This window comes from Lampetra fluviatilis, chromosome 13 (genome assembly GCF_964198595.1).
Source record: "Lampetra fluviatilis chromosome 13, kcLamFluv1.1, whole genome shotgun sequence".
Lineage (NCBI taxonomy): Eukaryota > Metazoa > Chordata > Hyperoartia > Petromyzontiformes > Petromyzontidae > Lampetra > Lampetra fluviatilis.
The window spans coordinates 12,243,606-12,269,834 of record NC_136287.1 but is presented as its reverse complement, the minus strand read 5'-3'; the positions used below and the strand labels follow the sequence as shown (position 1 = coordinate 12,269,834).

Below are 26,229 nucleotides of genomic sequence, written 5' to 3'. Positions count from 1 at the left end.
TGCATTCATGTCTTAGACATCATATACTCTGGCGTACGGTGCGAACGAAGTTCAGCATACATACATTCCTTTGTCATCCACTGTTTGATGAAGGTCACGCGAAGGGTTTCAGCCATACTTCACGCTGATGAGTGAAGGGTGATGAAGGGGGATGGGGGCGGGGGGTGTCCAGAAATGCTTCAGAGACACAGGCAGAAGAAGCGATACTTTGCCAATTGGTCAGTAATATTGCACTGTGGACTGCTATAATTAATGTTCTCGTATTTAGGGGGGGAGGGGGCCACTCTTTGAGGTTATGTATAAGCTTCACTGCCGACATTTGTTACCTACACACAGTTTGTTTTTCTTGTGCAGATCTTGACTCACTGCACCAGAGACAACTTACTAGATGGCAGTTGTCATTTGCGATTTACATTTTCAGAAATGCAACGCAGGTCCCTGTGATCGTTGTAAATTGCATTCCGACTTATATCACCCGCTGTGTCATATGGATCAGAAACATGGGACAATGACGACACATTTACAAAAAAACTGCAAAGTTTGAAAAGTAGCATGGAAAGATGCATGCTGGGAATTAGATATAGAGGAAGAAAGAGGAACACGGAGATCAGAGAACACAGTTCACTAAACAACATAATGACTGCTAATAAAAGTAAGTGCTCTCAGTTAGGCCACAACATTAGAAGGGACGATGCATGTATGTACATTGAACTTCTTTCGCACCGTACGTAGTCAACCGTGCTAAACGAACGTGCGGGGACGATGATTGCTGCCGGACGACACTGGCATCAGAATAGCAGCCAGGGGATTGGATCATGCGTGAGAGGATGACCGTCATGTTGGTGGAGCAATGAGATTGGTTCACGTATGGAATCAAGATGGATTGGGGGCATTGCGGGCACGTAGGGAGTGGCGACGATGGAGGAGGAGGCCTTCATTCAGCAGTGGATAGAACATGGCCGATGTTGATGATGAGTTGTATCCTGCAGCACATATTGAAAAGCCCTCGTACACTCACTCATATAATGTGCAGTACTGTTACATAGCAGTTCAAGTGTCTCTATTTAAATACGTGTTGTGCAGGTTTTTTTTAAAACCATTGGCAATCCTAAGTGTCCCGTGCAAATTCCACATTCCTGTATCTAGAGACACACCACTGTTCATAGTCCACAAATTGAAGACATTTTTTGTTGACCAAAGAGGGATGATTGGTAGTATGATGGCCCATGAAATAGTAATTGTTCCCACTGTTTTGAGAAATAGCTTGTGCTCAAATAATGAGAACATTCGGTACGAGCGCCATTCGTATAGGGAAAGGCTACGAAGAAAAGCGCTGTGTGTCACAGACGATTATAGTCTGCAGTAATTTCAAAGAAGTGAGCAGTGTTGCAATGTGGCATAACCCAATTAGGTATTTTGCAAGAATGTTTTAAAAAGTAGACAACTATGGACTGGAACGATAGCATACATGGCCTACTCTTTAAAACAAAGAAAGAACATGGGACCTTTAACATCCACGATGAAGCAGGCGGCGCAGTGTTTTTTATAAACACACCCGCAGTATTAACCTGGCGGTCGCCGGGTTTGAACTGCCGACCTCTGCAGCAAGCAGCAAACGGACGAATGCGCTTCCACCTCGCTTCCCCTTGGCCCATGCTACGTGGTAGAAATTAATTGCTGTTGTTGTGGTGTGATTTAATCTGTCCGTAGGACAACCACTGCCGACTTCCCTCCAAGTTGTGATCAGTCTGCGGACTGGGACGTGAACTCCCGACATTCTGAGCGCTCACTTTGCCAATTGAGCACTGATTGCCAGACACATAATTTAATTGATTCTCGTGTACATGAACCTAACTTGACTTTCAATGAAGGATTATACGTGACACAATCTTCACTGCGAAGAAGATAGACTCGTTGTTTCGTGCAAGAGTCACATTTTATACGGCGTCCAGCCAGCGTTTCTCCTCGACAAAAGCCAAAGCATTGGCCAACGATCATCTAATGCTGCAATTCCTGAATGAACGTTAGAACATTCCTTATTCATGTGACGGGCCTCGGAGAGGACCTTCGTTCATCGATGGATTGACAAAGGCGCTGTGTAACACGATTATGAATTCTCCCCGTGTGCAACTGTTGCTCACATTGTGGAAGCGAATGCAGAGCCCGTGGACTGGTCGTGGACTGGTCGTGGTCTCCCTCTGCTGGATGAGCCCGGGTTTCGGAGCAGGTGCCCATACAGTTTTTTTTAAAAAATGTTGGGGTCTCCCAAACAAAAAGCAGCTGTACCTGTCACTGGGGCCAGATTTACGACATCCTACTCAAAAAAGGCTGTTATAAAAGCCAAGCGAAATCCCTGTTGAGGGGAAAAGGCATTCATCATCTTCGGCTCCCACTGGCATTGCGAAAAGGCCCCAACAGCAGAGTGTTTCCACTGCAAGACAACAGGCCCCCGTTCCAGCCAACTCCCACTCTTCCCGTCCAGATCGTATTTCAGTTGGTGGAGTCATTAAGGAGATCTTTGGAACAGCTGCGCAATATTTAGACTCTTGAAGGAAAAATTCTCCAAAACCATAAATTACTAGTTAATGAGCTGTAAGTTGCGACCTTAATTATTGAAAGGTCAATAAAATATTAAGGGAGGGTTCACGCCAAACGGATTTCATTGGCGATAATTATCCAACGTATTTAGGCGCTCACATTTGGCAATAACAACGAAAAATATATGGACCGGCATTTTTTTATTTGTGAAAATAAAGTATATGTACATGTGGTAACAGAACTTGACAAACCTGTTTTGTAATACAAAAAGACGAGAGATTCCCCCGTGTAGCCTTAACAGACTGTTGGGGCAAGTGCTGTTAGCCAGCACCTATGAAGGCCGGCACAGCGGCACACGAACGGGGATGGTCAGCATCACGCCCGACCGCCTTTGTCTCCCCAGTGGCGATGTGTAAACACTGCCACCAGTTACTCATTTGAGGCCGAGTCCACCCATGGGAGGCCCATGACCGGTTCAGATCATCGCCACCGGTGTTGGCCGTGAGCGGGAATCGAACTCTGGTCGCGTTTACTTGTTCAGCTTTACACAAACGCTCATAGTTGCGTGCTTCATGAACTATATATAAATATACTGGACAGGATATCCATGTCTCATGCATGCATATCGTAAAAACAGACTCCCAATGGGCTGACTCACAAGACGATGGTATTTATACATACAGTATGTGGTTTACTGGTGTAAATATACGAATTACATTGCCTGCTGCCTAGACCTTGCAACTTTATATGAAGCCTGCCTAATATGACGATTTCACGTTGCACAGGTTTCCAATAGAATCATTTGCATTGAGTTGTGTGTGTGTGCGCAATTACAGAACGACGCAGCATCCGAACGAGAGAACGGGGCATTACAAAAAAAAACACCTTCACAAAGTTTGCCTTATTTAACGAAAACCGACAATATCCCTCCTCCTCCCCCCCCCTTTTTGTTTAAGAATAAAAAAAAGCTTCCTCGGGCGAATCCCCCTGTGGTTGAATTTTAAAACGTGGAGCAGTCAAACTTGTCTACGTACCGGTACATGTGAAGACAGCTGTAACATGAAGGGGGGGGGGGGAACCACAACATCGAGTGACTACTGCGCAGCTGTCAGGGGTAACGGGGGCCTGGGGTTGGCACCATTGGAAGCGCGGTGGAGGGAACAAAGACAAAGGTCCCCCGTGTAGCCTATAACAGACTGTTGGGGCAAGTGCTGTTAGCGAGTAGCAATCTATGAAGGACGGCACAGCGCCACAGCAACCGCGCCCGACCGCCTTTGCCTCCCCAAGTCGGCGATGTTTACACACCGCACCAGGTACTCATTTTGAGGCCGAGTCGACCGAGGGGAGGCCCAGATATTCGTCACTGGTGTTGGTCGAGAGCGGTAATCGAAGTCGGCTCGCCGGATTTGTGCCGCAGCGCGCTAACCGCTGCACCACCGCTCCTCCACGAGGGAACGCACGCACGTAATGCTCACGGAATGCACCCACCACCCACCCCACCAACCCACCACTACGCCCAACCACCACGAACCACCATCCACCAACCCTTTGAATTTTGTTGTAATTAATGATGCTTTAAAAAAAAAATTCCCCAGCGGTTGCTCCGAATTCCTGAAGGGACGAAGGCGATTTTAGATTTTTTTGTCGGAGCAGTATTTCGCCGGCCCCCTGTGCGTCTCCCGACAGAGCGCCTGATTGCAAGACTTTTTTTTTCCAGAGCCACGAGGGGAAGGGAATGCATTTTCGCGGTGCGGTGTCTCGCTGTATGACAAGGCACAGGCAGGGCAGAGAAACAGGTGCAGCCGTGGCATGCGGAGAGACGGGGGTGGTGGTGGTGGTGGTGCTGCTGGGTGGGTGGGTGTGTGGGGGGGGGAGACGCATTACACTTGTTTAATTTGAATGCTGAAGAGGCAGCGGTTTTCCCCCGGGGGTGCCTTGTCAAGCCATTTAATGCACGGTCCCAGCACTCCAGCTATCTGGCGAGTGTTTTTCCAACACAGAAGCAAATTCCTCTGCAGCCACTGGGAATGTGAAACGCACGAGAATGGCCGAGGAGGCACTGCTTTAGCGATTTGCACCCAAAGACGCGACCAGATACGCGAGCTCATTCCAGGCCACCCGAAGCGAGCGAGCAAGCGGACGCCTATTACCGTGTACGTTACGGTGTTGAAGATGAAGAAAGCCCTCTCGCAAAAGGGTTTATGTTTGCTCAACGATTGAATCGGTGCACTTAAACGAATTCGCCAGGTTTTGTAGGTACCTTACATAATTTATTGTACTAATGTTCATTGTGTTCTGTTGCATGCATAACGGATGAGGCATCCTTCATAATAAATAACCAGAGGAGCATCCCACCGGATGATGAGGCCATAAATATGTATCAGTAACGTGGCTTAGCCAGATGGAAATAATTTACAGTGCATGTCAAAAACCTTGACATCTTTGGCCACTTCCGATCATATTTCATCAATATGACTTCATGATTAAACTAGTGGTCAGTCTTCTCAAGGATAAGACCATTTCCTACAAACATCATACTTTGCAATGCACACACATGTACATGTTATATTTTTTCCCACAATGAGCCAGCATCACACACTTGACATACGCTTTCTCACGTTCGAAGCCCATGAAAATTGTTGAGCTAAGAAGCAGCTTGCTGTTATTAGATACGTCTGAGCCTCCCGTACTGAAGAATGTGGCAATACTTTATTTATTTACAATGCACCCCTCCCTCAAATGAAGCTATGTGAAGTCATTATCAGCAGCCTGGATCCGTCCATTTCTGAAAGGCCTCCCCACATCTCTCAATGCAAATCCAGAGTACAGGCATTCCTCTACTTACGAACGAGTTAGGTTCCAGAGGTATGTTCATAAGTCGATTTGTTCGTAAGTCCAACTTGACTACTGTCGATTCCAAACATGTATCCCATGTACACTAAACACGGGGAATTGCTCTAAACGTTGTATGTTCTCCTGTAGACGTAAATGCAACTGTTTATTGATGTTCTGCAGATGTAGATGCCACTGGTTCTTCATGTTCTGTAGATGCAGATGCCACTGGTTCTTCGTGTTCTGCAGATGGAGATGCCACCAGGGACCTCCTGTGTGGGGATGCCAGGACTCAGGGACCTCCCCTGGTGATGACAGCACACATGGACCTCCTGTGTAGGCTGACATTATCCACACCTTGGTATCCGTCAGGTACTCCTCTCACCGCTACCCCTATACACTTCTGCCCGATTCTTTCTTTTGACCCAAACATACTCCTTGGGACATCTCCGATGAAAGTCGGCACGTGATACAAATGCCAAAAACTGGACTCGCGCAGACGGCCCCGCTGTGCTGTACACTGGATGTTGGGGGTGTTTTGTGAGAATTACTTTGTTGAGTGTTTGGCATGCGAGAGGAAACCGTAGTATCCTGAGAAAACCGACACGTAATCTTGGATACCACTCAAAAAACCATCGCGGTAAGGTTCATGAAACCATTTGTTTTGCACTACCATCTCCTCACCATCCCCCGTGTCCACAGAGTTTTGGATTTACACAAATCTGCTTGTTCCACAAGATCGTGGCTTAAAATGTTTGGATTTCAGGCATTTGGCAAACACACCACTATCCACTGCTGAATCAGTTCAGTTCAGTGATATTTGGTGATGCGGGTGAATGCTATTCAGCCATAGGCCATAGGCTGAATAACATTCCTCGAGCTGTCACCGTCTCTCATGATCCTGCGATGCAATAATCTATATAATAATATGGCACCTCCATATGGCAAATTGCATATTGAGCTGATTTGATTGCTTCATGTCCACTCAACATGATAGCTTAACTTTTGCTGTTTACATTACCCAACGTTGTGGGCACCAGAGGACAGTGCAGACAAAGCCATCGTTGTCCTGTATGTCTATGTTCCTGCACCTATACTGCTCACTGTCACCATCCCACAGCATGAAGTATGGTCAAATAATCTCTTTGCTTGCATGGCACTGAGATGCCCTCTTCCAAGGACTGTACATGCACATACATATAGTGTAACATGCCTAAAGTGCAATATACATATAGTGCAACATGCTTATAATGCAATATACATACAGTGTTACGTACTTATGGTGCAACATACTTAATCGGCAGTGACCATAAAAAAGCTGAAAACAGTGCCTGCCTTCATGGAAAACTTGAAAATGGGCACGAGACAGGCACAACCCAAACAAAAGGCCACAGGCTACCGCCATGCACCAAGTCGAATCAATGTTGTTTGCTTTAACACGTGGCACAAATCTGCCACCCATCGCGCCACTGGAGAAGCTAAGTGTGCTTACACACCCTGACCATTCACCCACTCGCCATCACCATGTCACCCCACCTCTAAGCAATCCACTCTCTTCAGCTCACTGTAAACACGCAGACTTCGACTCATAGCCCTCCAAGTAAAAAAAACGTAACTTGTAACAAAAAAAAGTTTTTATTGTTACTCGGTGCAACTTTAGCACATCATAAAAACATCTAAGTCGGTGGCTTACCATTCAAATCGAGCATCCGGTGGCGTTCATCTTCAGTTTACAGCCATGAGCCTGAGATATAAATTTCACATTCCTGTGGTGGTTGTGAGTCAATCTACAGGACACTCACTATCGATGTGCCAGTAGTGATGCTTATTTTTTTTACTTAACTTAGAGGGATTGACTCACACGTGAAAGTTAAATTTGTAACTTTTAGATTGCGAGCCACACACCGACCACATCACTATCATACAATATTTTCACTAGAAAAATATTGTACATGGCTTAATCATGGAAAATTCTTGATTGTTCTGTCGCTGTTGATCCAGAGAAATATCATGCAATGGGATGTTTTATTTTGGACGGATGCTTAGGATCGAGTCTTAGTGGGAAAATTGGGGCCGTCAATTTGTTGCAACGCTTCGTGTCGAGTGACTGCCCTCTAGTGGAATCATTTAGCTTGTCAAATGTATGCTTCAAAGTGCCATGTACTAAATACGTCCCTAAGCAAATTACATTTTAAATCTTCTTGGTTCTTTCGGTAAAGTCACGTAGAATGGAATAAAAAAAAGATTTTATAATCTTTATTTATTTCTTTTATTATTTCCATTCTACGTGACTTTACCGAAAGAACCAAGAAGATGAATCCCTGCAGTCACGAAAGCTTTAAATCTACATTTTAAATGTTTTAACATCCAAATTGTTTTCAGATTAATGCACAACATCACCAGGAGTTACCGCATATGCAGGGGCGGTTGTGTATGTATGTATGCTAAATATGTATGGGTAAATATATAAACATGCTCTTTACAAAACTAAAAAAATACAAAAAATGCAAAGCAACATGTGGCCAAAATGTTTATTTACAACCGAAGTTTTCACTGAAATACGTCATAAAAATTTTCATTATTTACCCAGAGCTGAAACAATGCTTTCAAATGTTTGCACGAATACACAAACTGCAATGCGGATGATTGGCTTGTCAAATTTGGCAATGGCAAATATATCGAAACACGTACACATTTCCATTGGCAGACACGATTTACATTTTGTATTTAGCAATGGGCTTTAAGTCCAACCGATGGCAAGTTGATTGCAACCAGCCAAATAGTACACATTATCGTTGCTTCCTCAAATCCACTATCTATTTGTCACCCACAATATGCAGGGAGATGGGGCGAGAGTAGTGTAGCAGCAACTGATGAGACTTCTTATTGAAAGTGCAGTCTACACAGACGGCTTGCTGCCGGGCTTGCTCTTGGCACGTATGCCGCTGTCCGTCGACTGGGCTGACGTTGCAGGAGTGGAGGTGGCAGTGCTTGCAGCAGTCGTGCCTGCTCCAGACTGTGACGATGAGGCTGGCATCCCGTGTGTTGCCACATACGTACGGTACGCCTCGCGAATTATCTTAAACGCGCGTGGGTTTGCGTAGGGAATGTCTGTGATGGGATCTCGGTAGAGTGCTGGTTTGTGAGTGACAGGACATATCTCCCGTACCGGCACACGCAGGGGCACCTTGGGCTTCGCAAAGATTTGATTGAAAGTCTCTTCATCTGTGAACGTGATAAAGTTTCGGGAGCATTTTCCGGAGCTTGTAACCTGTGCAGATTCCGCTGTTGGCTGCGACTCCTGGTCCAACCTAGTTGAAACAGTGCACCAAAAAGTTTAGTGTTTTAAAGTATACATGTATTTTTTTTTATATGGAAACATGCATTTCTTGTGTAAACTGTACATTGAATGTTACACTCCATGTTGCATATAGAGCATGCCTATGTCAAAACCATAATTTGGCTAATGTGCAACTTAGATGTTACATCCTGAAAAAAAGTACAACATATTTTATGGAAAATAAATATTTTTAAGGTGCATTTCATCCGTAGATTCCAATGCGCCTTGCATGGAAAGCAGCAAATAAACAGCATCAGGGTAAACGGCCAGAACCAGGGGCTAAAGGCCAGTTTAAAGAGGTGAATTTTCAAGACAGACTTAAATAGCTACAACGACTCTGAGTGTCTTATTACCAAAGGGAGCTGCACAGTGAAGGCAAAAGCCCCCCCCACCATCACCCCAGGAACAGTGCTTTGACCTCGGAGTACTTAGAAGGCGAATTTTCAGCTTATTCACAGAAATACAATATTGTACTGACATTTATTGTCATATATATATGAGTATTGACGAGTTAAAAATCCTTAAGATCTTAATAATGATGTATGGAACATGTTCTGATAGATTGCAATAATAGTATACTTAAAAGACAGAAAAACAGTTTTGAATATAATATTTTTTACCTATTTATCCAATAACTAAATGTACATTTATTGAAACGTCTTACAAAATGGTATTTTATGACAGCAGCAGAGGGCAGTGCTGAAAAATACATTGCTGTCAAATAACCACAACTACCCGTAAGAGACAAGCCCTCATCCAAGCAGTGTATTGACAACGGGGCTACACCACGTTCTTGATCAAACAAAGCATCCGATTTGTGAAATGTGCGCATTATAAATCGTGTTTATTATTATGTACGTGAGATAAAAAAAATGTAAGAAGCTGTCGACCAAGATTTTAGGTTTTCCTTAAAAGAACACCGTCGAAACGCAATATTGCCGTGCCTGCTGCTCATGTTATGTTCGGTCGCGTGCGGTGATGCTGGGTGCATACCCTTCCACATCTACATTCTCCTCCTTGATGGGGAGCTCAGTGATGAGTGGCATTGTAAGCGAGTGGTAACGGATAACTGGCCCCGTGTAGTGGTGCTTCTTCAAAACCTGTTTCTTCTTATCTGCTTCCAGTCGCTCATAGTTTTCTGCATGAGAATAAATATTAATGGAAAAATAAAACTGGGAAATATGACAAGCATTAGGATTTACATTTAAATTACAAAACTCACCATGTATGTGTTGCGGCAACGTATTCATCAGTTATTCACAGATGCCCTTGGAAAACGAAGCAACTGCTATTTTCTGGTCGTGTTGTTTGTAAAAAGCAGAAACGGATATTATATTCCTATATTAATGATGTTGAAAAAAACATTGTAAATGGTTAATTTGGCAAGAAATAATGTTATTTCCTCCCAATGCAATTAAATATGTACCATCAGTAAAGTTGATACGTAACATGGTATCTCTATTACCTTATCCAAGCTTAACCACACAACTATATTTTGACAGCAAATGCCAGTAAACAACATTCTATCAGTCAAATTTATGCACGCAGAAAGTAAATCACTAGTTGGCTGTGTCACGTGGTGGCGGGTTTTGACGACACATTTATATATTTACGTGATCTAACCCAAAAAAACCTCGATAATGGATTAAAATTGCAGCTGTTCAATGAATCGACCTGCACGAGTTAAAATGAGACGAGCAGTTTGTAGCCTCCTCAAACTGGAGCCTCAAGCAACCACTGCTGGGACACACAGCTTCACTCAAACACGTGGAGGTGGAAGCAGGTGGAAGCAGGTGGAAGCAGGTAGAGCGCAAAGAGCCACCGTGTCCGTACCCAGGGAGCGAAGGTTCAGCTCCTCGGTGATCTTGGCCTCCGCCAGCAGCTGTTTCTGGCTCACTCGGCCACTCTCTTCATATTGCCTCTTCCGTTGGCGCTTGGGCAGCTCCTCTCGTTCCTTCACTCGCAAGTACGTCTGTCTTGTGCACTCAGCTGTCGAGTGCCTCATCGCCTTCCGCGCTGTGTGAGTGCAAAGACACGAACAGCTGAGGTGTGCTCATTGTGATTAGCTCCTATGACACAGACCCATACTTGAGTAAGCAGTTATTTAATTGTGTCTGGAGGTAAAGGATGCTGGCATGCAGATCAGATTACAGTGTCCTGATTGGAACCTACCACTCTTTTGAACTTTGTGGAACTTTTATAGCCTTCTTGAGGTTCATGGACCCCTGGTTGACAAGTCTTGCATTGGCAGTTTAGAACGTAACAATAAAATAGCATACATATCCTACGGAGAGCAAAGACAACTGCAACTTTGAATCAAAATAGCAAATTGCAGTTGCTATATATGACGAACCTGCGCTCACTATGAAGGTGATTAAAGAGAAAAAGGTTTGTGTAAAGATGACACTTATTCAGGACACTAAACACTGAAATCAAATAGCAGCTCTTGTAACCCAAAACGTAATATATGGTGATCAAAAATAAACTGCTCATTTGGATAACTGACCAATGTCAGCATGGTATACCAATAAACACCTCAAATACTCTTTCAGATTTTGATCAAATGCACTGAAATATTCAAGTCTTCCCGAAATAAAATCAAGTAGTTAAATTAACCTTATGGCAGGACCTCGGGGTACCATAAGCCCCCGGCTCTCGCATAAAATGTGTTGCGACGTCATTTTATGTCTGTTGAAGGCGAACGATACGGCAATCTATTCCTCTCAACGAGCTCTACAAAGTTTAAAAGTTTTGTTTCTTCTGCGCATTCGTCCTCGCTATGCTTCGACGACATGACAACAGAATGATCCGCGCCAGGTGGGTCGCAGCGTTTATGTGCGCGGTGGGACGGAGTCGTCCAATTTTTTTTAATTAATTATGATTTTGACTTCCGTTTATTCGGGACCCCGGGGTCCCGCCATAAGATTCAAATCCTAACAGCGTATAATGACGAATGATGAGTGCACACATATCCCATCCGATGACACCAACCTGTGCTTCCACTGAAATCGCTATGCAATTCTGATAAGTCTCTTTTGTCTTCAGGAGAAGCTGGCATCCATTCCACATCATCGCTCGACTTCCTTGTTCTTGATTTACTGGTTGGCTTGCTTACTTTGACGGGCTCCTGCACAGAATAAATTCAGACAATATTGCACATTAGATTTGTGAAAAATAGTACTTGAATCATATTTTGTGCAGTATTAAAATAATAAATTTTTGTCCATAAAGGATTTAGTAGCACCAATCTATTATTAAACTATACAATTCAGATGTATACAGCAGAATGGTTTGATTGTAGAAGAGGACTAATTTACCCCACCTTGTATGCCTTTGTAACAACACGTCGCTTCTTCTTTGGGGCATCATCCTCTTCATGGTCACTAGCCGGTTCATCACCCTCATCAATATCAAAATCTGAATCCACCTCATCTTCACTGGCCGACACGTCCGACTTGAACTCATCGTCACCGGATTCCTGCAAGGCAAAGCATACGCGTTCTCGATTGTATTGTACTGTTAGGAGAATTTCATATGCCCTCAGTCACCTGTTCTTGTCCAGGCTTAAGACTTAGCTCCTCCGATTATGTATTTGCATATTTACATCGTGGTCATGTCACTTTATAAGAGTCCCAAATTCCTAAATTACATAATCTTAAAGTAATCTTGATTCTGTCCACCCATAAATAAATACTGTATTCAACAGAGGGTGAAGCTTTGATGGTTTGGGATCGTAAGCCCAATTATATTTTTCAGACATTTATGAAGCATCATTGCAGTAGTTTAAGAGACGATGTTATCAAAGCTCTCCAAAAATCGGGCCTTAATAAGTGGTTCGGTAATGGATTATTCACATTTTTATGCAGTCGTCGATGATCGGTTGAGGCTATCAACTTGTTAAACTTTATGAACATTGTTCAGCCACGGGCGACGGAAACCCGGATTCAAACCCAGCTTAGCGGTGCCGGCTCAGTGTAATTTTGAGCCACTGACCTTGTTCAAGTGCAAGGTTTATGATGCGCCCTGAACATCGCAATGTTTTGTTGTTGTTGTAGCGATCACTCAACGTGAACTCAACTCAAATAACGAGAGCTCTTAACTTGATGTTACATTATGAGACCTCCTTGACCAATAGCAAAATATAGTAATAGGTTTTTACCCTTTTATCTGGTACAAAAACTGACACCTTTATACAAGGGATCATTCTCATAGTGTAAATGCTTACCCCGAGCTCTCAATACTCTTGATAGTGCGCTGTTTTTGAGTTGTACACCTTTTGGCGTCATCTGGTCCAACACCAATGGGGACTAGGCTCTAAGAAAAGCTGTCTCGGGTGTGGACCAATCAACTTCAAGGACAGTGTATATCATTATCAGAGTTGTTTCTTTTTGTTTGCATTTTGACTGCTTCTGTTGTGGTTATTGCAAACATGATCCCTTGTATAAAGGTGTCAGTTTTTGTACCAGATAAAAGGGTAAAAACGTATTACTATATTAATGTTACTTTTCTGGCTCTTTGCACACGAGAACAGACGGGGGATAAAGGAACGCCTGCACCTGGAACACACGTTTATAACAATGTCCTCTTACTCTTTGGTTCTTTCGGTAAAGTCACGTAGGTAGAACAAATAATAGATCACGACGTTTCGATCGCAACACAAGCAAACGTTATCAGGTGTGAAACAAACACACGAGGATTTCTACCTACGTGACTTTACCGAAAGAACCAAAGAGTATGGATTCCTGCAGTCACGAAAGCTTCAAATCAAGAATGCCCTCTTACACAACAACTCAGTGCGCCTCTACTGCCACGCGCAACAACAATAATGTGATGTTAATGCACAATAAAACTCTGCTGCAAAAATTTGTCCACAAGAGGCCGCAAAGCCCGCGACGTCGCTCGGTCGGTACGCAGGCTCCGCGGTGCGGCAAGCGGCAGCGATATCTAGGCCAGACCGAGGCCGCAAGTCAGCACAGCGGACGCGTCCGTACGTCATTGAATCCGCCGTAGGTTGTTTTGTAGAAATCGTCGTCCTCCTCCGCGTCCAGTAGTTTGGACATCTTGTTGCCGGCATTTTTCCGCGGCTCTCTCGTCAACGACAAAGCCATCTCGGACGGGAAAGGTTTGTTACAGAAGCTATCGTTTGAGTTGCACTTTCACTCAAAACAATCAGCGCGCCGAAGATACGCGCTGCTACGGCAAGCCCGCGGTGGCGGAGGCGCACGGGAGATTTTTGAAACGCGAAATTAGGGCGCTATATTTTATCGCGATATCGCGTTCTACGATAAGATACGATATTGACGCGCACGATATTACACAAACCTGTCAACCCCTTACCAGTGCCCTACCTTATTACAGACCAATTCAGGCCGTATTGGTCACCCCGTGCCCCTTATACATCTCAATGTTCATCCTACAAAATCCCATCACAAGGGAGAAACACAAACAAATAGACAAAAAATGTATCTTATTGTTTGAGTCTTTTGGTAAAGTTAGGTGCTGTAGATGGTTAAAAGAAAATAACAAAAAACTACGACGTTTCGATAATCATCCTCCTGATGACGGGCACTTGTGTTGCGCCCGAAACGTCGTGATTGATTTTTTAATTTTTTTTTATACCTACGTGACTTTACCGAAAGAACCAAAGAGTATGGAGACTCTTTGACCATTTGAAGCTATTAACATGCATTTGATATCACGTCTTTTCCCATTAAAAACGATAGTTCTATAATAAGCGTTAAAACACGTTCCTTCGGAGTGGGCAGGTAGGAATTTGGTTGGACAGCGCATTCGTGCACGACAGACAAATATGCACGACAGACAGACAAATAATCCCTGGTGAGCAGTGTGGAACCTGTTGTTCCTACCTGTAACATTTTTAAAGCCCCTTTACAGAAGGTCGTGGGTTCAATCTCAAACGTGCCACGTCTGTAACGTGTGGAGTTTGCACGGCTCTCTCCTCGTGGACGTGTGGATATTTTAGTTTTCTCATTTATAAAACAGGTATTTAGAGTAATAATATGGTTCAATCTAGATTTGAAGTTTTCGTGACTGCAGGGATCCATACTCTTTGGTTCTGTCGGTAAAGTCACGTAAGTAGAAAATAAAATAAATTAAATCACGACGTTTCGGGCGCAACACAAGCAATCATCATCAGGTGTGACAACCACATTCTCTTGCTGTGGTTGTCACACTTGATGATGATTGCTTGTGTTGCAATCGAAACGTCGTGATTTAATTTATTTTATATCTACGTGACTTTACCAAAAGAACCAAAGAGTAATAATATGTTTTTTCCTCTTTTTTCCTATTTAGAGTAATTGGCTGTCGTAAATTTCCACGCGATAAGTCATTTCGTTCAGCTATCATTTGTGATAGCCTGGTCGCTTGTGAAAAAGAAGCTACACAGATCAGTGGGCCTTATCTGGTAAAAAATAAACAAATTTGTTTAAATAGTTTTCGTTTTGAATATTGAAATCGATCCAGGATCTGGACATCGCTTCGATCATTCAAACCCCCACACGTGAAACAAACAACAAAAAAACGATTTTTTTTTACTTAAAACTTTCGTGACTGCAGGAATTAATATTCTTCGTTCTTTCGCTAAATTCATGTAGATACAAAATAAAAATATAATTTAATTAAAAATAAAGACAAAAAAACCCACGTTTCGATCGAAACACAAGCGGTCTTCATCAGGTGGAGAGAATCTGAAGACCGCTTGTGTTGCGATCGAAACCTCGTGGGTTTTTTTGCCTTTATTTTATTTTAATTAAATTATATTTTTATTTTCTATCTCCGTGACTTTACCGAAAAAACCAAGGATAACAAAAAAACCAAGCCACAACTCACGTACCCTTTACATTTCACACATCGGATAGGCGCAGACGCGGCAGCGCGCGCATGCGCAGAGCGCGCATGGGCAGAGTGAGAAAGGCCCGGCCGCCTATCCGCGCTGGGAAATAAAAAACCGCCGCCGCCGCCATTTTCCTTGTGGGGATTCATCGTGAGTGGAGAGACGCAGGCGAGAGGCCGCTCGTGATCGCTCTCCTCAACAGCAGAGCCAACGAAGCTGGTGAGTCTCTCCGATTTGTCTCTCCTCGTCCCCCCCCACGTTTAGTTCTTGCAGCATCGGCACGGAGAGGTGTGTGTGTTGCAAGGTCCTTGACTTTTGTGTTTCGCCCCATCAGCTGGTTTGTCAGGGCCGCTCTTTGAGGCCCAGCGGCTGAATTCGCGGCCCTTGTCGAATAGGATTGTTTCAAATTTTAATCTTTATTTTGTTCACACAGCGGCGCTATCTAAGTTGGTAAACTAGAAGTTGTTGGGTGAGCTTTGTCGCACGAGAAGAGGGTGACAATGCGGGGTTTTTTTCGCCAGAGCTGAGCCCTACAAGCGGGGAAGTGAACGAGTCCCTGGCCCCACGTGGGGCTCGATTAAAATAACACAAACCAAACTAAGAAGCAGCATCTTTACGTAAACGCATCGTTATGGGTGACAAGTAATTCGGTGGTGGGTGTCTTGCCCGTAGGAATAGCACGGCAAGGGTTGTGTTTGAGAGCCTTCGCGATGGGGTTACTGATGCGCTTTTGGTAATTACTGTACGTGTACAGTAGCATTATATGTCCGGCTCTCCATTTGTTGTATTAAAAGGAATATATTGTCACGAGCACGTTGGGTTGTAGTCGTTGTTTAGTAAAATTGAATGAATGCATTCATATTGCCATGACCGATACGGAATGCGGAGGCCTTCATTCAGCAGGGGATTGACTGAATGGTGCCCCCCAATTCTAGAGGGACCTTCTTCGAGGGTAGTTTCGTAGGGTGATAAAGGGCTGTAAATTACTAAACGCGTGTGACATGTGCAAGCAAACGTAAGACATTGACATTGTGCCAAGACATGCACGTATTCTTATTACCAGAATATTGTATATCTCGCCCAAAGGCAGTTAATGTCATTCATGCAACACTGTTTCCTCGGTGTCTGAAAACCACGTTCATCATCTGTGATATTGTTTTTTGTGATTGTCGGATTGAAACCTGATTGGTGGTAAAATGTTTCTCGGGGACTTGTGCTTTCTGTTGTTTTTCTTTGGCTTAATGTAACTTTGATTTGAATTTTTTTTTTCCTTTTTTAGAAAAATTGTTGAAGATGGCAACTCAACAGGGGGCAAAGGTTGTTCTGAAGAGCACCACCAAGGTTTCCTTACACGAGCGGTGAGATTAAAAAGTCCCAAAAAACTAAAGATGTCCAGAGCAACCCACACAAAATTATCCAGAAGGATTGTGTTACCGTCCAGTCCACATATCTGTGCATGAAGGGTTGCAAACACCGCGACCGATGCGTGCACTGGTGCTTGCCAAGGTAATGCAAAAATGACGGAGGACATCTCTGCAGATTGTCCCAATGTGTGCACAGTCCCCAGCACATGGCAGATGCAAAAAAAACTGCGGAGGTCCGTACGATTGCTCTCGCACTGTCCATGGTCATGCTGCCCACAGGTTGGGTGTAGGCATGTCAGTAAGAGGCATGTGGAGAGCACAACATTCTGTCCAAAGGATCTCTGGGTTCAGAGACCTTGTAAGTGGCTTGCATTTCTTTTACATCTCCCACCTCTCGGTGGTATTCTCCCCACATACATGTCTATTGGTACACGTTTTCATAATTCCACAAGCTGAACAAAACTTGAATCAAGATGAAGAGGTTATGACACTCCATGTCATTGATGCCACCACACTTCATCAATTCCTTATGTCAACTCCTGCAAGTTTCAGTTGACATCCTGACCTTCAAAGTCCACTTTTATAGCATTCTGCCATACAGCTTTAGGTCTTACCCTTGGTCGTCACCCTCGATCTCAATACAATTGCCTATTTTAGTACATTGCCCTCCTCCACTATTCCCTACCAATCAAAACATCCTCTTCCCTCTTTACACCTATGATACTTACTTGGCATGTTCTATTCCAATTTCTAAGTTGTGCACCATATCTTGCTATGAAATTCCTAACATTCTTTTCAGTTGCTTGGTTGAGCTGCCAATTCCCTTGCTTAGATATTATTTCTGCCTTGAATTAGTTTATTAAGTCAATATATTTACTTGTACAAAGTGCTTTATTCCATCAAGAATTTGCCCTTCTAAAGCAAGATTTATATTATTACTATCCACTGTGTTATGGACATTACTACTTTGAGGCAATGGTTTTCTCTGCTCAGAATTTTCAATTGTTCTTCCACCTGCTGATAATGTCCTAGTGTGAAATATTATTACCATAATACGATTTGCACTGCCCCAGCCAAACTTATAAAAGCTAACAAAGCTACATAATATGCTTACTCGACGTCCTTCAGATGTAAATAAATAGTGCATTGTGATTCCTGGGTTTCCAACTGTCACGAATAAAATCACCTCGTCATACAGTCCTAAATCCCACCATACACATTCTTAAGCACACTAAATCACACCACTTCAAACTCCACTGAAGCTGTATCTCAGATATACCACATTTCCTAGTTTTGGTAGGATTTGGATTTTTTCCAGTTCTATGCCAACTTTTTCCGACTTTGCAACTCTTTTTTTGGATAGGAAATGCAGATTTTATTTATTTATTTCATTTTAAATATTGTCTTTTTCTAAATTTGTCGTAACAAGTTATGGTTTTAGCAGTAACCTTTAATATGTAAGTGCGTTGCACAAACCTATTTTCCATTTAAATATATTATATTCATGTACCCTTGTCTATATGTCTAAAGCATCCACATAACACCTCCAGGAGTGGAATGATTAGCATGGTGTACCTGCCATCTTTTTTAATACCTTTGCGATACTGTATTTTAATTTTCCACCATAATTTGATCACTTTGACTTGTCACATTAAAAGTCCCTTCGTATAACAATATGAAACAAGGATTCAGAAACATCTTTATCCATGACTTTCAGTTTTGCATATGAAAACCTCATTACATTTCTTTACTGCTGTTACTTTTGATGACATTTCTGTCAATGCTGGGGACGGTAAAATGCATCTGCCTCCTGCCTCTAGCAGTGTTTGTGCTGGGGCTATGGTCTTGTGCAGAGACGGTAACCATAGTGCGGAATCGTAGCATTTCGCACCATCGTGGGACACCGATGTTGAAGTTGCAGGGGATTGTGGGATTGTCTGCTGTTCATGTGCAACACTCGTGACAGACCTTCCCCTCGCTTCTGTCCAACCTTCCAACCTTGAAGCTTTACTAACATGATGAGGAATAAGCAACCTGCACAAGTGAACGTTCAGGCTACCCTGCAACAACAGCATGCTGCTAGTGCCAAGAACAGGCGACTGGCACAGCAAATGGAGAATCGTCCTTCAGTTCAGGCAGCTCTTAAAATAAAGCAGGTGAGTTTTAGTTTGGTGAACATCCATAATTGTTACGTGTCAAAGTTAACAAATTAATGGCTTTTAATATTTAAAAAATATTAAACAAGAGTGCATATTTGAGAAGAATGTTATAGTGTTGGTAGCCTCCTACCCAGTTATTACACTTTTGGTTGACATTGTAATGCCGACTTTAATTGATTTTAAACAAACCAATGTGTTGTGAAATGTGTCCATTTCATATTTTGGCATGGTTCTAATTCTGTTAAATAATCTTTTATTAGCAGAGGAGTCTGAATCTGAAGCAGCGGCTGGGCCCCAGTAACATCCAGGCTCGGCTGGGTGGCCCTGTGAACCATGGAGGCATGGGCATGGGAGTCGGTATGCCTTCGGGTGGCATGGGTGGCATGGGTGGCATGGGCAGCATGGGCGGCATGGGCAGCATGGGCAGCATGGGTGGGATGGGTGGCATGGGTGGGATGGGAATGGGCATGGGTGGACGGGTGGCCATGGGTGTGCGAGGCCGTGGTGGTCTGGGCATCCGAGGTGGCATCCGGGGAAATCTCCGTCTAAACCGTGGAGGACCCCGTGGTGGGATCCTGATGCGCGGAGCTGGACGTGGATTGCTCCGTGGAGGAATGCGCGGTGCAATTACAACAAGAGGTTTGCTTTTTATTTTTGCAATGCCTATGATTACATGTTTAGCTTTGTAAGTCTTGCCAATCTTACATTCTAAACACTTATATGGACACATTTTTCCGTCGGTTGAGTAATGTCATCACCTACATATGGAAGTTGTCAGAGTTGTAAATTCATTATAAGACAGGATGCTGGATAAAGGGCTTTCCTAGCCATTGCCATCGCTTATGGTCCTCAAATGCAAACATCCATTTAGTACCTGCACACAACTTTATTTCATTTATCCATCTCCTCTGGTGGACAAACTCAAGCATGTTCCCTCGATTGGCCTCCACTCCATTGTTTTGACCACCATCACTTGTGACATTCCCCATTATCACCTTTAAAGAGTGCAATATGCGAAAGCTGCCTTTCTTATAATCCATCTGTTCTTATTTCTGCCTGTCTATTCCAAACATGCACCACTTTGTGATTTATAACTTTTGAGCACGTTCCATTTTATTCGTTGGTGTCCATGTCAATGTTTGCAAATGGTTGTGCAAGTTCTGGCTGTTAATCTTCTTTGTTGCCTCCAGGCTTGTTACTATGAACACAATGCTGCTTTCCGGTGGTTTATTTATTTATTTTAAACTTGGAACTGGGAAAGTTACTCATTTTAAATCCAGTTATCTGTTGGGGGTTGATGAAATAGCTGCTGCTTTTTAATACATTAACATTTGTCATATTGGGGTCAGTGTCTCCACTTGGGAGTAGTATACAGGTGTATTGTGTTGTGCTTATACCTCCAGAAAGAGCTTTTGTTTGGTTTGAATCTGCAGAAGGAAATTGTTCAAACAAAGATTGGGCTATGTGTGATTGTTTTGTGGTTAAGGTGCTGGGCGTGGTGTGGCGCTGAAGTTGGGGCTGAGGAGAGGAGGGATGAGGGGCCGGGGTGTCGGTGGCCGGGGAGGAGATGTTGGTGGCTTGGGGGGAATGGGTGGCAGAGGCAAGCATTTGTAAAACAATTGCTACCAATATTTCACATTCCTATTTAAATTTCCGTTGTTTAAAAGCAGGAGGTCTCCATATGAAAGTGGAGCTCAATTTTGAATCCCAAATGTCGATATATTAAAAATATGGGCCGTGGAACTGAAAAATGTACATCCTATTTCACGGTGCTATGAAAGCATTGACAGTAATTTTGAATGATGTAGGAATTGGCTCTGCAACAGGTATGCTCGTGGTTTTAGTCTCCCAAGAGTAAACGTTAAATAATGTAACTATAGTTGATTCCTACTTTTTTTAATCGATGCTTCACTTAAAAATGTGCATACATATATTACTGGCTACATGAAAAAGATTCGATGTTTCTTGTCATTCAGGAAATCACAGGAGTAATTTTTTTTTAAACATCCATCAATAGCTTTAAACACAAAGATGTCCAATCAATACAGCTTTTTAGTCGACTTAAAACTCAGGCAAAATATCAAAGCAGTCTTACATTTATTCATTTTGATTAATTGTCGTTATTTAGAGTTGAGTTGATTCAGAAATCAATTATTTTAGAATATTGAGGTGAACGAAGCAGCCTCTCGCGGTTTCAAGTGTCACAATGCAAGCAACATGCCTATCAAAAATAATCTGTTAGACATGCAATTTGTGTATTAGGGTCTTGGAGAATCAATATTTTCTGATTTAATAAATGCATTTTATATCATTAGAATGTAATTATTTATTCCCCGATAGTATGGAAGAAGTGCCATGTGTATATACATATACATGGCATTTTAATAAAACACTGAGGCTCCGTTGGATGGGTAGCTTGCCAGTAGGCATTGTTGCCTCTGGGTTGTTTTGCCAATTACTTTCTTTGTTCTTATGACAGCTTGAGGGAACCTTAAATGGACACGTTACTAAACAATATTAATTAAACATTGTCCAACCCTCCCTATCATTCTTTCCCTCTGCCCTATTATCCAGTTTCTCCTCTGCTGTTTCTCCTCTACCCCTTTTCTCACAATGGATATCTGAACCAGTCTTAGGCCCTTCTTTTACCAGCCTACACTGATTTGCGTGGTAGGGTATGGCCAAATAATCTGCATGACTGATGTGACATGGGAAAGCCATCCAGCAATGGATTGACAAAGGCTGTCCCATTTTATTATGCATATATTAAGTGAACCTTTATTAATTGTACGAGAGCTCTAGCTCAAATGTAAATTTCAACATTAACACTCAAACATGCGAGGAAATACGTGTAGTAAATTTTACGCTTTATAGAAATTACTATGCATATACAAATAGGACGTTGTAAGAGTTTGCTTGTTTATTTCCATTCTAATTTTTGCAGGTCGTGGTGGAATAATAGGGCGAGGTCGTGGAAGGGGGTTTCTCGCGAGAGGGAGAGGGATCCGCGGGCGTGGAAGAGGTGCCCCGCAGGTCAACGTGACGAGGGAGCAGCTTGACAATCAACTTGATGCCTACATGTCAAAAACGAAGGGTTACATGGATGCAGAGTTGGATGCCTACATGGCTGAGGCTGATGCTGATGAATAAGCAGGTGTAACCTTTTAGACGTGCATACTTTTGTCTAAGTTGTATTCTACAATGGCACACTAGTGTTGAAGATGTGATGTTAGTACATAAAATCAGTTGTAGAGTAATGACAGTTGTGCTTTCCAATTTTTTTTGCAGTTTTTATTCATGTGGCTGAAAACACAACTCATAACTTACTTTTTACGGGCGAGACATTGACATTTTGGCAATGTACATTGACTTAACATTTTTTTGAATGACTTTCATCTAGGGGTGCACCAAATGGCTAATTAGGCATGTGTCTGGATCCAAATTTTAAGTGGAATAAGTGTTGTTTTTTACATTGATTGAACCATCCAGCTGCATCCTCCAGCCCACACCTATAAAACATTCCACACCCATGTGCCTCACCACTCTTCACGACATCATACTCTCCGATCGACTACGTACGGTGCGAAAGTTCAATATACATACCCTGTTAATGTTGTTTTTCTCCCCCTTTGTATTTATCGCTCCCTCACCGACTAACTTCCCTGGCCATGCTTGTGGTGAGAACTCTGCTGGCCTATTGCTAACTCCTGGCCCAGCCTTCAGCAGTGTGGGCCTTGCTGGTCATGTGAATACAACTATCCGTAGACATTCATATTTACAGTTTTTATATTAAGTTTTACTGGATCTCATTAGATCTGCATTCTCATGAGATATCTGGGGCACTCCTACTCTGATCTTTTTTTTTATCCCATAAACATAACATGCATAAATGTGACGGTATACTGAAAGAGTTGTATTTTCTTCAAATGTTAAAATTGATCATTTTAATTTGTCGATATTTGTTATCTAAATCTATCTCGATATATACAGTTAAAAGTCCGTTAAAGTTTGCGCTGAACTGCAAACCATATTCTGAAAAAAAGTTTCTTGTCACAAGTGTTTAAAAGCTTGTAAATAGCATTTCATTGTTATAGGTAAACACTGACACAAGTTTGTGTTTTTACATTTGGGGGTGCCACATGTAATGAACTTCATATACAGGATGATTTGCTTCAATACTGTAACCTTTTTTCCAGTGAAACTGCTTCCGTAAATAATCAGTATATTGACATTTAAATGTGGATTTTTATAGAGGCCACTTTTTTTACATTTCCAAGGTTTATCAACTACAGATGTGTGGGATGCGAGGTTAAAATGCGTGATATAAAAAGGTCAATACTTGGATTCAAGATTAAGCTAGTAACTCCAACAAATCTGTAAAGCTACATATTTTACAATGTCTTCAAATCGAAGAAGTTGTTCTGAATATGCTTTTACATGATATAAAAGTGTCATTCACCAAGCTATGGTTTTGTGCTTTCTTAAAAATATCTGCCGAAAAAAATATACAACGTATGTATATGTACACAGTGTGTGCAAAGATTATCTTAAGACTTTTCATTTTCGATTATATAATTATGTTTCTGTCTTGTGTTTTTCCTAAGCTTCAAAGTTCTGCACGTGATTTGTGGAAATGCCCTTTGCTTGTCAGGACATGTTGGGCTGTGCTAAATTCTCAGTAGGTGGCAGCATACCATCGTATACTGTCATGTTACAAATGACTGCATCTTGTAAATAGCATTTGTAAAAATTACATTTCCAAATTTAGAAGTGTTTTTTTTTTAGTTGCTGTTGTAGCAATGTAATTGATACATTACAATAAATTTGGTTTATAGCTTGGTCAAACACACCTAGATACTGCAAACTACACGTGGTTAGTTTTACACAATAAAATGTGCTATTGAACAGAGTAAAGGAATTCGCTAAAAAGCAGTACTGGATAACATACCACATGCACGAGACGAAGTTAATTAGGCTCATTGGGAGACTCGTTCACGAATGCAGCCTATTAATACGGAAATTAGCCTGAGGAAAAACGCAGATCAGTCGAGTGATTGCCCCTGGACATTGGAGCCCTGAGAAAGTGGGAAGTTTAGGGGGGAAACGTTGACAAGTCCAGCTTTGAATTTACATCGAGGTTCTATCGAGTCGAAGCCCTGTAAGTGTAAGAACATGGACACTTGTTTAAAATTGGAGACCGTCAAACTGTCTGTAACATTCATCTGGAATCGTAAAGGGAATCCCCATTACACCCATGTTAACACAATCACAGTTTAAATAACGAGAATTTGAAATAAGCCACTGGATTAAAAAAAATGCTTTACATTTTATCTACATTGGTAAACGTTTCACTTTAAAACGCTTCACAAACACGGGGTAAAAAACACTTTCAAATGTTTAAAATTTACATCCATTGAAAGTGACCGAATGCAGTATACATCTTTGCCTTTTCTGAAGAAGGCCCGGTACCTGAAACGTTGGGCTAGTACATGCTTCATATGTGGTTTTAATGAGTTCACTGCATGCAACGTGTGTGCAGACAATGCGAACAACAGTTACAGATATAACATTTGCGGATTTAACGTTCTGGAGGCAACAATCTGGAGGTTACATCTCTGGTTAAGAGCTAAAAAAAACACTTGGCTTGAGCAGGCACATATGCAGGTAAACCTCGTGCGATATGAAGGTAAAAATGTATGATTATCCGGAGGTACAACTTTTGATGAATGCTCGAGGTAAAACCTATGATGTAGGCAAATTTGCTGTACTGTAACAATGCTAACTGCCGTTGAGATACTGGAGATGTAAACCAATCCAGAGTTTGCTTGTTTAATCCACGGTTGCTGGGAAGCCGAGTGGCTCATGGATGTGTAGTGAGCGACTTCTGAGACACGTCAAATAGAAGGCTTCTTATTTATTAAGAGCACACTGGGCGATATATTGTGTAACGCAGCTACACAGACGATCCCAACACGTAGCCCCATCTCTGGCTTGGCTTCGCAAGCTGTTTGACCAGCGCAGCGACGGAGAGAGTCTTCCAGAAGATCAGCCACGTGGTCGGAGACGAAGAGATGACGAGCAGCGACACAACCAGGACCTGCAACAGCCACGAACCTCTGGTTCGGTCCCCCTTATATCTGCCCAGGCGCAGTCAAGCTCCACCTCTGGCCATGCCCCCGTTCCAGAACCTTCGAGCTGGTTCCCGGAGCTTCTCGACTGACTCCACCTTTACCCCAGATACGCCCCCCTAATAATAAGGCATTACGTAATGCAGCCACGACCGTAATTACCACTCCCGGCCGGCAGGTGTCACCCTGTCATTACAGATGTACAGTATAGAGGTGCGGAATGGAACGCGTTCTAATAGGATATCTTCCAAGGAGATTGCCCGATGAAATCAGCTCGTGTGCTGGTGTTGGGTGGATTTTTACATGATGCAATGATAAGCGTGCACAATATTTCACGGGCATGAATCAGAATATATTTATACTGTAGAAATGCGATGAGCTTTTAAGCTCTTTTTCATAGATGTTCAGCCGGGCGGGTAAGAACGTTACAACAATACCAAAATATAGGAGTGGGAAATACAAGAAAGGTAAACACATTTAATCCTTGATCGTTTCTGCGTGGATTAAATATCGGCCGTTCTAGAAGATTCGGAGGGGGGGGGGGTGTAAAAAGTACGCGTGCGTACAGGTAGAGAGAGGGGTCACGTTTTGACAGATTTTTGCGAACCTACTAAATGAATGACCCCTTAAGGGGAGCTTCGATCAGCAGTGACTTGACTGTGATTGTTTCATGCGAATGATCATCACGACCTACCTGTCAAACCCACACGGTTTTAGCCGTATTTTTGTACGGAGAAATTTGGTTTTCAGGTCCAAACGGCGTATAAGCCGTTTCAATGCGGGCAAAAAAAATGTTTTGTCTATTTATTTGTGTTTCTCTCTTGTGATGGGATTTTGTTGGATGAACGTTGAGATTTATAAGGGGCACGGGGTGACCAAACACATTCCTGCGGAGGGTGCTGGTAGGAACGTTGGGTGGTTGCTCGGTCAATGGCCAGGGTCAACGGCGGCGTGGTGTATTCCGCAAATATGCCCGACTGTGAGGGCGGGCACAAGCCGGCGTGAGTAGGTT

The 26,229-nt window shown here is 42.8% G+C and overlaps 2 protein-coding genes across 4 annotated transcripts; one reads left to right on the top strand and one right to left on the bottom strand.

The window, feature by feature from the left end:
- Positions 1-7,899: 7,899 nt before the first annotated feature.
- VPS72 (vacuolar protein sorting 72 homolog) lies at positions 7,900-13,894 on the bottom strand. The gene is made up of 6 exons (XM_078861901.1): positions 13,702-13,894; positions 12,033-12,188; positions 11,702-11,837; positions 10,544-10,726; positions 9,704-9,848; positions 7,900-8,681 (listed from the first exon to the last, which is right to left on the bottom strand). The coding sequence occupies exons 1-6, from the start codon at positions 13,816-13,818 to the stop codon at positions 8,270-8,272; spliced, it is 1,149 nt and encodes a 382-aa protein (XP_078718027.1). The 5' UTR covers positions 13,819-13,894; the 3' UTR covers positions 7,900-8,269.
- Positions 13,895-15,688: 1,794 nt separating this feature from the next.
- On the top strand, positions 15,689-23,571 carry CHTOP (chromatin target of PRMT1). Of its 3 annotated transcripts, none has more exons than XM_078862310.1 (6): positions 15,689-15,785; positions 16,846-16,924; positions 18,936-19,086; positions 19,353-19,728; positions 20,576-20,689; positions 22,034-23,571. In XM_078862310.1, exons 2-6 carry the CDS (start codon positions 16,860-16,862, stop codon positions 22,237-22,239), a joined length of 912 nt encoding a protein of 303 aa, XP_078718436.1. In that variant the 5' UTR covers positions 15,689-15,785; positions 16,846-16,859; the 3' UTR covers positions 22,240-23,571. The 3 variants fall into 3 exon arrangements, with proteins under 3 accessions (XP_078718436.1, XP_078718435.1, XP_078718437.1); XM_078862309.1 differs by having other exon boundaries at positions 19,350-19,728; XM_078862311.1 differs by lacking the exon at positions 20,576-20,689 and having other exon boundaries at positions 19,350-19,728.
- The last annotated feature ends 2,658 nt before the right edge of the window (positions 23,572-26,229 follow it).

Bases quoted from the DNA above. Each gene is read 5' to 3' on its own strand.
- VPS72 (XM_078861901.1), bottom strand. From the start codon at position 13,818: ATGGCTTTGTCGTTGACGAGAGAGCCGCGGAAAAATGCCGGCAACAAG. The intron at 10,727-11,701 runs GTTGGTGTCATC...GCACTCACACAG, and splicing joins CGATTTCAGTGGAAGCACAG to CGCGGAAGGCGATGAGGCAC. The intron at 9,849-10,543 runs GTACGGACACGG...ATTCTCATGCAG, and splicing joins GCTGAACCTTCGCTCCCTGG to AAAACTATGAGCGACTGGAA.
- CHTOP (XM_078862309.1), top strand. From the start codon at position 16,860: ATGGCAACTCAACAGGGGGCAAAGGTTGTTCTGAAGAGCACCACCAAG. The intron at 19,087-19,349 runs GTGAGTTTTAGT...ATCTTTTATTAG, and splicing joins CAGCTCTTAAAATAAAGCAG to CAGAGGAGTCTGAATCTGAA. The intron at 20,690-22,033 runs GCAAGCATTTGT...TAATTTTTGCAG, and splicing joins GGGGGGAATGGGTGGCAGAG to GTCGTGGTGGAATAATAGGG.